The sequence below is a fragment of the Bubalus bubalis genome, chromosome 4 (genome assembly GCF_019923935.1).
Source record: "Bubalus bubalis isolate 160015118507 breed Murrah chromosome 4, NDDB_SH_1, whole genome shotgun sequence".
NCBI classification, from domain to species: Eukaryota; Metazoa; Chordata; class Mammalia; order Artiodactyla; family Bovidae; genus Bubalus; species Bubalus bubalis.
Genome location: NC_059160.1, coordinates 109,916,875 through 109,929,119, shown reverse-complemented (window position 1 = coordinate 109,929,119; position 12,245 = coordinate 109,916,875). Strand labels below are relative to the sequence as shown.

Below are 12,245 nucleotides of genomic sequence, written 5' to 3'. Positions count from 1 at the left end.
GGAATTTTATTCAGAAATGTTCACCTGTTGCATTGCGGATGTAGACTAGCCCTGAGTTCAGTTTAACCAACGTTGAAATTTTGCCAGAAAAGTAAGATAGAAAAAGGAGTTGATGGAGATTGCTAGGGAGTGATTTTAGTGATAGGCTGTCTGACCTGAGTAAGCAGGGAGGTGAGGATGTTAAGAGTGGTGATGGACAGTAAAGACTTGATGAGGGTCAGTGACTTGTTGAATTGACAATATAGTGGTTGGTCAGCTGGAGACATAGATAGTTGCCAAAGAGAAGACTATTGGTAGTTATTGGTAATGAAGGCCTCAGGTGTTGCCATGAAGGCTGCTGATTAGAGTGAGGCAGAGGAAAAAAATATTGGAATTGTGGAGCTCAAGGAATTCAGAGTCTAGGGAGTTACAGGGTTATTTCCATCTATTTGACATCTCACAGTGGTAGAGAGGAGGTCAATTGTCAGGTGACTGCATTTTTAAGATGTTTAGAGAAATGGCAAAGAACCACTGGATGATTGTCTTAAAGGAAGGGTAACACCTAGAGTTTTTCAGGAAGAGGAAAGAACAGATCTTGATACGGAAAGGGTTCTAGGCCCTATGGTTACAGAGATGATGAGAAAAAAACAAATAGCTGCCAACCCGAGTGCTGTTTTAAGATTTCACTAAGAGCCAGAAGGTTAAGGAGCCAGAGTACTTGTTGAGGATTTTTCTCAATTTAATGAATTGGTTAGGAAGATACTAGGGAAGATTTTGAATATTTGGGGAGGGATTGTAGGATTATATTGTTATATCAAGCTGTATTAAAGTTCTTCCCAAAGTTTTAGAAATGTCTGCATTTTTATGGAAGATTTTCCTGGTAAGTCTACCTTAGATGCAATACACTCCATAACAGGTAAGAGTCGGGGTGAGGGGTACTTTTCTATATTTTCAAGGCTTCTGAATTTTACTAAATATATTAGTAGCGTATTTATATCCATTGTATTTAGAATACCAATAAAAAGGTTGAATTCTTTCTCTTGAAGGAAAAGAACTTGTAATGGCATTATGAGTATTGGCAATGAAAAAATATATATCTAGTTTATATTGTTTAAACCGCAAGTTAATCATCATTGTTCTATGAAGGCAATTTTAAACCATTATCTTTCCAACCATGGTCTTTCACCTGCTGCAGGTATGCTTCTGTGTAAATTCACTGCTTACAGTTTCAGCTGTGAGATTACACTGACGGCTTTCTCTCTGTTTCTGATTGGCCGACTGTGTTGGTATTTTGCTCTTGTTAATTTTTCTGGGTAGAGAATTCCAGTAGTTTTTCAATTGGTATCACTTTTCTAATTGTGACTTAAGTTAAAGTTGAGTTTCTTCAGAGAGAATGTGTGTTTGCTTCTGCTAATTGCTTTTAAGTAATGGCGACTGTGTGGATCACAATAAACTGTGGAAAATTCTGAAAGAGATGGGAATACCAGACCACCTGACCTGCCTCTTGAGAAACCTGTATGCAGGTCAGGAAGCAACAGTTAGAACTGGACATGGAACAACAGACTGATTCCAAATAGGAAAAGGAGTCCGTCAAGGCTGTCTATTGTCACCCTGCTTATTTAACTTCTATGCAGAGTACATCATGAGAAATGCTGGGCTGGAAGAAGCACAAGCTGGAATCAATATTGCCGGGAGATATACCAATAACCTCAGATATGCAGAGGACACCAATCTTATGGCAGAAAGTGAAGAGGAACCAAAGAGCCTCTTGATGAAAGTGAAAGAGGAGAGTGAAAAAGTTGGCTTAAAGCTTAACATTCAGAAAACGAAGATCATGGCATCTTGTCCCATCACTTCATGGGAAATAGATGGGGAAACAGTGGAAACAGTGTCAGACTTTATTTTTTTGGGCTCCAAAATTACTGCAGATGGTGACTGCAGCCATGAAATTAAAAGACGCTTACTCCTTGGAAGAAAAGTTATGACCAACCTAGATAGCATATTGGAGAAGGCAGTGGCAACCCACTCTAGTACTCTTGCCTGGAAAATCCCATGGATTGAGGAGCCTGGTAGGCTGAAGTCCATGGGGTCGCTAACAGTCGGACACGGCTGAGCGACTTCACTTCACTTTTCACTTTCACACATTGGAGAAGGAAATGGCAACCCACTCCAGTGTTCTTGCCTGGAGAATCCTAGGGACGGGGGAGTCTGGTGGGCTGCCATCTACGGGGTCGCACAGAGTCGGACATGACTGAAGTGACTTAGCAGCAGCAGCAGTAGCATATTGAAAAGCAGAGACATTATTTTACCAACAAAGGTCCATCTAGTCAAGGCTATGGTTTTTCCTGTGGTCATGTATGGATGTGAGAGTTGGACTGTGAAGAAAGCTGAGTGCCAAAGAATTGATGCTTTTGAACTGTGGTGATGGAGAAGACTCTTGAGAGTCCCTTGGACTGCAAGGTGATCCAACCATCAATTCTGAAGGAGATCAGCCCTGGGATTTCTTTGGAAGGAATGATGCTAAAGCTGAAACTCAGTACTTTGGCCACCTCATGCAAAGAGTTGGCTCATTGGAAAAGACTCTGATGCTGGGAGGGATTGGGGGCAGGAGGAGAAGGGGACGGCAGAGGATGAGATGGCTGGATGGCATCACTGACTCGATGGACATGAGTTTGAGTGAACTCCAGGAGTTGGTGATGGACAGGGAGGCCTGGCGTGCTGCGATTCATGGAGTTGCAAAGAGTTGGACACAACTGAGCGACTGAACTGAACTGAATGGCAACTCAGTATTACAAATTCATCTTTATTTCTATTCTAAAGTAGAGGTCTTTTCAGGCTATATTTGTTGTTCAGTCGCTCAGTCGTGTCCGACTCTTTGTGACCCCGTGGGCTGCAGCACGCCAGGCTTCCCTGTCCATCACCAACTCCCGGAGCTTGTTCAAACTTATGTTCATTGAGTTGGTGATGCCATCCAACCATCTCATCCTCTGTTGTCCCCTTTCTTCCTGTCTTCAATCTTTCCCAGCATCAGGATCTTTTCCAACAGGTTGTCTCTTCACATCAGGTGGCCAAAGTATTGGATCTTCAGCTTCAGCATCAGTCCTTCAAATGAATATTCAGGGTTGATTTCTTTTAGAATTTACTGGTTCGATCTCCTTGCTGTCCAAAGGACTCTAATTCTTTTCCAGCACTACAGTTTGAAGGCCTCAATTCTTTGGCACTCATCCTTTCTTGGGCTTCACTTGTAGCTTAGTTGGTAAAGCATCTGCAATGGTAAATGTAAACAGTCTGCAGTAGGTAAAGAATCTCCTGCAATGCAGGAGACCTGGGTTTGATTCCTGGGTCAGGAAGATCCCCTGAAGAAGGAAATGGCAACCCCCTCCAGTATTCTTGCCTGGAGAATCCCATGGACAGAGGAACCTGGCAGGCTACAGTCCATGGGGTCGCAAGAATCAGACATGACCTAGAAGCTAAATCCCACCACCATCCTTTTTGATTGTATAGCTCTCGCACCTATACACGACTATTGGAAAAACCATAGCTTTGACTATATAGATGTTTGTCGGCAAAGTAATGTCTCTGCTTTTTAATATGCTGTCTAGATTTGTCATAACTTTTCTTCCAAAAACCAAGCATCTTTCCATTTCATGGCTGCAGTCACCGTCTGCAGTGATTTTGGAGCCCAAGAAAATAAAGTCTATCACTGTTTCCATTGTTTCCCCATCTATTTGCCATGAAGTGATGGGACCAGATGCCATGATCTTCATGTTTTGAATGCCGAGTTGTAAGCCAGCTTTTTCACTCTCTTCTTTCACCTTCATCAAGAGTATCTTTAATTCTTCTTTGCTTTCTGCCATTAGGGTGGTGTCAAATGGCTATCTGAGATTATTAATATTTCTCCTGGCAGTCTTGGTTCCAGGTTGTGTTCATCCAGCCCAGCATCTCACACAATGTACTCTGCATCTAGGTTAAATAAGCAGCGTGACACTATACAACTTTGACATACTCTGTTCCCAATTTTGAATCAGTCCATTGTTCCATGTTGGTTCTAAGTGATTATATATGTTCCATGGATTTGAGCCACGTATGCTCATAGGGATAGGCTTACAGTTCCAACAATGCATAGTTTTTTTTTTGTTTGTTTGTTTTTTCTTTTTTACTATTCCACCTCTCATCCAGAGGCATTATAAGAGGAAAAAAGTTACTTTTCTGTCCTCTTTTTCTTGGTAGGTTTCCTTCTCACTCCTTGTTCTGTGAGAGAGAACATACTGCATTGCACAAGTCTAGGAAGAACCGCTCAGTTTCTCTTCAACTCTTCTGAAGAATTCAAAGTGCCCCCAGAATTGGCCCGTGTCATGGGTCTTGTTGAAATTGTATTCTTTGGGGATTCAACACTTGATGCAGGGATATTTTTTACCCTTCTACTGGCCCAGGGTTTTATCTTCTTTTTCTGGCTCTCCACACAGCAGTTAATACAGAAACTCAAAGTCACCAGGATTGACCATTACCCTGTAAGTCAGAGCAGGCTTTAGTTCCAGCTTTCATATCAGGACTCCTATTTTTACTTTGTTTTTTTTTTTTTTTTTTTTTGTATTTGTTTTTGGTCCACCATAGATTTCTTACTTCTTTGCCAGCTCTGCAATTCCTTACAAGAAAAAGGTTAATTTTTATGTAAAGTTTTACCTCTTTTAATTATAATGATCATTCATTTAGTGTAGCTTTTCCAATATCCAGTTTTCTAGACTTGGAATCCCACATGTAGTATTAATAGTTGATTATACGTAGAGAACCATTTTGTGGCCATTACATTCAATATAATAAAAGCATTAATAGATACAGGAAACGGGTATTTTATTTATTGATAAATTGTATCCTTGGGCTTCCCTGATGGCTCAATGGGTAAAGAAACCACCTGCAATGCAAGAGAAACAAGAAATGCAGGTTTGATCCCTGGGTCATGTAGATCCTCTAGAGAAGAAAATGGCAATCCATCCAGTATTCTTACCTGGAAAATCCCATGAACAGAGAAGCCTGGCAGGCTACGGTTTAGGAGGTCACAAAGAGTCGGACAAGACTGAGTGACTAAGCACACACATCCTTAGGAGACTGTTTGTTACCAGGTCATTATATCCTTTCCTTTTATCTAGCAGAGAATCCTTGCCTTGTCATAGATCATACTGTATATCAAAACTAATCTATAAACCATTTATATGTTGTTATTAATGAAAGACAGAATCAATTTTTAAGTGTTTTCAAGTTCTCCTTCTTGTACAGTTAGCCTGTACCTGTGGGCCCTGAATCCACAGATTCAACCAATTGTGCAATGAAAGTATTTGAAAAAAAGTTGCAGAAAAAATGTTTTAAAAAGCAAAACTTAAATTTCCTGCATGCTGGCAGGCAACTATTTACATAGCATTTCCATTGTATTTACAATTATTTACATAGTATTTCCATTGTATTAGGTATTATAAATAATCTAGAGACAATTTAAAGTATACAGGAGGATGTTGTTAGGTTCTATGCAAATACTGTGCAATTATATATAAGGGACTTGAGCATCCTTGGAGCTTGGTATCCATGAAAGGGGTGGGGGCATGGGGGCCCTGGAACCATTTCCCTGCATGTACCATGGGACCACTGTATCTGCATGTTCTGCTCAGTAAGACAGTTCAGTATAGTCTCAAGTATTTTGATAAAAAATACGAGAAGGCAATGGCAACCCACTCCAGTACTCTTGCCTGGAAAGCCCCATGGACGGAGGAGCCTGGTAGGCTGCAGTCCATGGGGCCGCTAAGAGTCGGACACAACTGAGCGACTTCACTTTCACTTTTCACTTGCATGCATTGGAGAAGGAAATGGCAACCCACTCCAGTGTTCTTGCCTGGAGAATCCCAGGGACAGAGAAGCCTGGTGGGCTGCCATCTATGGAGTCGCATAGAGTCGGACACAACTGAAGCGATTTAGCAGCAGCAGCAGCAGCAGTAACATCCAATAAACTTTATTCTGTAGAGTTGTAGTATGAACAGTTGCAAGTGCTATAATATACCCATATTTTTCTACATTTAGGATATTTATTATAATTGCATTCTAGTGAAACTTCTGATGTGTGAGGGCGGGGGGAGCTTTCCTGGTGGGTCAGCGATAAGAATCCCCCTGAAATGCAGGAGCCACAGGAGATGCAGGTTCGATCCCTGGGTTGGGAAGATCCCCTGGAGGAGGGCATGGCTACCCACTCTAGTATTCTTGCCTGGAGAATCCCCTTGGACAGAGGAGCCTGGCAGGCTACAGTCCCTGGGGCCACAAAGAGTGAGACATGACTGAAGTGACTTGACAAGTGTGTGTATGTGTGTGTCTCATAGACCATTGGGGTGAAAACGTCAGCAGAATACATGATTAGCGTAGAATTGTTTATGCTGTATATATATAATTTTTTTTTTCAGTGCCTGATAGTGCACCAGAAAATATTACTTACAAAAATATTTCATCTGGAGAGATTGAGCTGTCATTCTTCCCTCCAAGTATTCCCAATGGAATTATACAAAAATATACCATTTATCTAATGAAAAGTAATGGAAATGAGGAAAGAACGATAAACACAACTTCCTTGATCCAGAATATTAAAGGTAAAAAAATATAATGCTGGATATTTATGTTTATTTTGACCGAGTGACCACAAATCATCGGCTTGTTGTTGTAAGTGCGAAGTGTAGTTAGTTTTATACAGAATGCAACAGTTCCGGCTCCTTGGTTCAATAAGGTAGGAGTTTATTGCAGATCACACGAAAGAAGGCTCAGTTCTTTTCCACATTTTTCTATATTGTTCTGTCTTCATAATAGGAGTTACTGTTCTAAGAACTACATTTTCACTTAGTTTTTACTTTTGGAAGGTTGTTAAGAAACATTTCATAGTTTTTTTTCCTGCATATAATTAAAGGTTATTTTGTAAGTCTTATCTATCTTATTTCTATTTAGGACTGAAGAAGTACACGCAGTATACAATTGAGGTGTCAGCTAGTACACTCAAAGGTGAAGGAATTCGGAGTGCACCCGTAAATGTGCTTACTGAAGAAGATGGTAAATATAGCAGTGAAGAGTTGATAAATGTTTAATCTGTCACGTTTCAAAAAACATGTATATAAAATGAAGATATAGTATAAGAATTCTCCTTGCCTTGAGTAGCACTTATGTGCTGCATCAGCTTTATATGGAGATTTCATTGTCATGGTTTAAAAGAAGCTTGCAAAGTCATATTTATGTTCAGTAAAATCAGGTGTAAAATGCATTTTTTAATTCTTAAGTCATTCATACTCTGTAAAACATCAGTAATTTTTTTTTCCATGGGAATTTTTAAGGCTAAAATTTTGGTGCAAATAGCTTGAACATCAATCTGGGTATGTTATGACCATGTTTTTCACTTTGAACATTCATAAGAATAGACATTTATAATAAGTTTTGTAGTAGATTCTGTTATGTCAACCTGCAGCATTTTTTAAATTTATTTTTTATTGAAAGATGATTGCTTTACAGAATGTTGTCGTTTTCTGTCAAACCTCAACATGAATCAGCCATAAGTATACAGATATCCCCTCCCTTTGGAACCTCCCTCCCATCTCCATCCCCATCCCACCCTCTGGGTTGATACAGAGCCCCTGTTTGAGTTTCCTGAGCCATACAGCCAACTCCCATTGGCTATCTATTTTACATATGGTAATGTAAGTTTCCATGTTACTCTCTCCATACATCCCACCCTCTCCTCCCCTCTCCCCATGGCCATAAGTCTATTCTCTGTCTGTTTCTCCATTGCTGCCCTGTAAATAAGTTCATCAGTACCATTCTTCTAAATTCCATATATATGTGTTAGAATATTGACCTTTCTCTTTCTGACTCACTTCGCTCTGTATAATAGGTTCTAGGTTCATCCACTTCATCAGAACTGACTCAAATGCATTCCTTTTTATGGCTGAATAATATATACCACAACTTCTTTATCCATTCATCTGTCGATGGAAATCTAGGCTGCCTCCGTGTTCTAGCTATTGTAAATAGTGCTGCAAGGAACAATGGGATACTTATGTCTTTCTCAATTTTGGTTTCCTCAGGGTATATGCCCAGGAATGGGATTGCTGGGTCATATGGTGGTTTTATTCCTAGTTTTTAAAGGAATCTTGTACCATCTTCCATACTGGCTGTATCAATTTACATTTCCACCAACAGTGCAAGAGCGTTCCCTTTTCTCCACACCCTCTCCAGCATTTATTGTTTGTAGACTTTTTGATGATGGCCATTCTGACCAGTATGAGTTGATTTTGTGGTTTGTAGTTTTGATTTGCATATCTCTAATAATGAGTGGCATTGAGTATCTTTTCATGTGTTTGTTAGCCATGTTTGTGTGTTTGTTTCATATGTTTTCTTTGGAGAAAAGTCTGTGTAGGTCTTTTCCCCACTTTTTGATTGGGTTGGTTGTTTTTCTGGCATTGAGTTGTATGAACTGCTTGTATATTTTGGAAATTAATCCTTTGTCAGTTGTTTCATTTGCTGTTATTTTCTCCTATTCTTAGGGTTGTCTTTTCACCTTGCTTATAGTTTCCTCTTTAATCAGGTCTCACTTGTTTACTTTTGTTTTTATTTCCATTACTCTAGGAGGTGGATCATTGAGGATCTTGCTTTGATTTATGTTGTTGAGTGTTCTGCTTATGTTTTCCTCTAAGAGTTTTATAGTTTCTGGTCTTACATTTAGGTCTTTCATCTATTTTGAGTTTATCTTTGTGTATGGTGTTAGGAAGTGTTCTATTTCACTCTTTTACATGTAGCTGTCCAGTTTTCCCAGCACTGTTTATTGAAGAGGCTGTCTTTGCCACATTATATATTCTTGCCCCCTTTGTAAAAAATAAGGTACCCATAGGTGCATGGGTTTATTTCTGGGCTTTCTATCTTGTTCCATTGTCTATATTTCTGTTTTTGTATCAGTGCCGCACTGTCTTAATGACTGTAGCTTTGTAGTATACCCTGAAGTCAGGAAGGTTGATTCCTTCAGCTTGATTCTTCTTTCTCAAGACTGCTTTGGCTATTTGGGGTCTTTTGTGTTTCCATATGAATTGTGAAATTTTTTGTTCTAGTTCTATGAAAAATGCCATTAGTAATTTTATAGGAATTGCATTGAATCTGTAGATTGTGTTTGGTAGTATAGTTATTTTCACAGTATTGATTCTTCCTACCCAGGAACATGGAATATCTCTCCATCTGTTTACATCATCTTTGGTTTCTTTCATTAGTATCTTATAATTTTCTGTGTACATTGCTTTTGTCTCCTTAGGTAAGTTTATTCCTAGATATTTAATTCTTTTTGTTGCAATGGTGAAGATTCCTTAATTTCTCTGCCTGATTTTTCAAGGTTAGTGTATCGAAATGCAAGTGATTTCTGTGTATTGATTTTGTATCCTGCAACTTTGCTAAATTCAATGAATAGCTCTAGTAATTTTCTAATTCTATCTTTAGGGTTTTCTATGTATAGTATCATGTCATCTGCAAACAGTGAGAGCTTTACTTCTTCTTTTCTGATCTGGATTCTTTTTATTTCTTTTTCTTTTCTGATTGCTGTAGCTAGGACTTCCAAAACTATGTTGAATAATAGTGGTGTAAGCAGACACCCTTGTCTTGTTCCTGATCTTAGGGGGAATGCTTTTGGTTTTTCGCCATTGAGAATAATGCTTGCTGTAGGCTTATCATTTATGGCCTTTACTATGTTGAGGTAGGTTCCTTCTATGCACATTTTTTAAAGAGTTTTAATAATAAATGAGTGCTGAATTTTGTCAAAGACTTTTTCTGCATCTATTGAGATTATTATATTATTTTTTTCTTTCAATTTGTTAATATGGTGTATCACATTGATTTGCGTATATTGACGAATCCTTGCATTCCTGAAATAAACCCAACTTGATCATGGTATATGAGCTTTTTGATGCGTTGCTGAATTCTCTTTGCTAAAATTTTGTTGAAGATTTTTGCATCTATGTTCATCAGTGATATTGGCCTGTAGTTTTCTTTTTTTGTGTTGTCTTTGTCTGGGTTTGGTATCAGGGTGATCGTGGCCTTGTAGAATGAATTTGGTAGTGTTGCTCCCTCTGCAATTTTTTGAAAGAGTTTTAAAAGGATAGGCATTAGCTCTTCTCTGAATGTTTGATAGAATTCTCCTGTTAAGCCATCTGGTCCTGGGCTAATGTTTTTTCAGAGATTTTGGATCACAGCTTCAATTTCAGTGCTTGTAATTAGATTGTTCATAATTTTTTCTTCTTGGTTCAATCTTGGAATATTGAACTTTTCTAAGAATCTGTCCATTTCTTCCAGATTATCCATTTTATTGCCTTATAGATGTTCATAACAGTCTCTTCTAATCCTTTGTATTTCTGCGTTGTCTGTTGTAACCTATTCTTTTTCATTTCTAATTTTGTTGATTCTTCTCTCTTTTTTTTTGATGAATCTGGCTAGAGGTTTGTCAATTTTGTTTATCTTCTCAAAGAACCAGCTTTTATTTTTATTTATCTTTACTATTGTTTCTTTCATTTCGTTTTCATTTGTTTCTGCTCAGAAATAAATTTCTCTTTCCTTCTACTAATTTTGTTTTTTTTTGTTGTCGTTTTTCTTTTTCTGGTTGTTTTAGGTGTAAAGTTAGGTTGTCTGTTCAATGTTTTTCTTGTTTCTTGAGGTAGGATTGTATTGCTATAAACTTCCCTCTTAGAACTGCTTTTGCTGCATCCCATAGGTTTTGAGTTGTCATGTTTTCATCATCATTTGTTTCTAGATATTTTTTGATTTCCTTTTTGATTTCTTCAGTAACCTGTTGGTGATTATGTGTTGAAATGTCTTGTTTAATCTCCATGTGTTTGTGTTTCTTACACTTTTTTTCTTGTAATTGATATCTAGTCTCATAGCGTTGTGGTTGGAGAAGATGCTTGATATGATTTCAGTTTTCTTAAATTTACTGAGGTGTGATTTGTGACCCAAGATGTGGTCTATCCTGGAGAATGTTCCATGTGCACCTGAGAAGAAGGTGTATTCTTATTCTTCTGCATTTGGATGGAATGTCCTGAAGATATCAATCAGATCCATCTCATCTAATGTATCATTTAAGACTTGTGTCTCCTTATTAATTTTGTGTTTTGATGATCTGTCCATGGGTGTGAGTGGGGTGTTAAAGTCACCTACTATTATTGTGTTACTGTCAATTTCTCCTTTTATGTCTGTTAGTGTTTGTCTTATGCATTGAGGTGCTCCTATGTTGGGTGCATAGATTATTTACAATTGTTATGTCTTCCTCTTGGATTGATCTCTTGATCATTATGTAGTGTCCTTCCTTATCTCTTGTAATATTCTTTATTTTAAGATCTATTTTGTCTGATATGAGGATTGCTACTCCAGCTTTCTTTTGCTTCCCATTTGCAGGAAATATATTTTTCCATCCTCTCACTTTCAATCTCTATGTGTCTTTAGGTCTGAAGTGGGTTTCTTGTAGACAGTTCATATATATGGGTCTTGTTTTTGAATCCATTCAGCCAGTCTGTGTCTTTTTGTTGGAGCATTAATCCATTTACATTTAAAGTAATTATTGATATATATGTTCCTATTGCCATTTTCTTGTTTGGAGTTGATTTTGTAGATCTTTTTTCTTCTCTTGTACTTCTTGACTATATAGGTCCCTTTTACATTTGTTGTAAAGCTGGTTTGGTGGTAGTGAATTCTCTTGCTTGTCTGAAAAGCTTTTTATATTTCCATCAATTTTGAATGAGATCCTTGCTGGGTAGATTTTTCCCTTTCAGTACTTTAAATATATCCTGCCATTCCCTTCTGGCCTGCAGAGTTTCTGCTGAAAGATCAGCTGTTAAGCATATGGGGTTTCCTTTGTATGTTACTTGTTGCTTCTCCCTTGCTGCTTTTAATATTCTTTCTTTGTATTTAGTCTTTGTTAGTTTGATTAGTATGTGTCTTGGCGTGTTTCTCCTTGGGTTTATCCTGTATGTGCCTCTTGGACTTGAGTGACTATTTCCTTTTCCATGTTGAAGAAACTTTCAACTATAATCTCTTCAAAATTTTTCCATATCCTTTCTTTTTCTCTTCTTCTGGGGCTCCTGTAGTTTGAAAGTTGGTGCATTTGATATATTCCCAGAGGTCTCTGGGCTATCCTCAGTTCTTTTCATTCTTTTTACTTTGTCCTGCTCTTTAGAAGTTATTTCCAACATTTTATCTTCCAGTTCACTGATTCGTTCTTCTGC

At 38.2% G+C, this 12,245-nt stretch overlaps 1 protein-coding gene across 2 annotated transcripts in view; it reads left to right on the top strand.

Moving 5' to 3' along the window:
* PTPRQ (protein tyrosine phosphatase receptor type Q) overlaps positions 1-12,245 on the top strand; it is a 283,288-nt gene that overhangs the window by 88,427 nt on the left and 182,616 nt on the right. For both annotated transcript variants that reach the window (XM_025284400.3, XM_044941897.2), the window contains exons 23-24: positions 6,420-6,602; positions 6,952-7,053. In XM_025284400.3, coding sequence (XP_025140185.3) covers positions 6,420-6,602; positions 6,952-7,053 — 285 coding nt within the window. The remainder of the gene's footprint in view (positions 1-6,419; positions 6,603-6,951; positions 7,054-12,245) is intronic.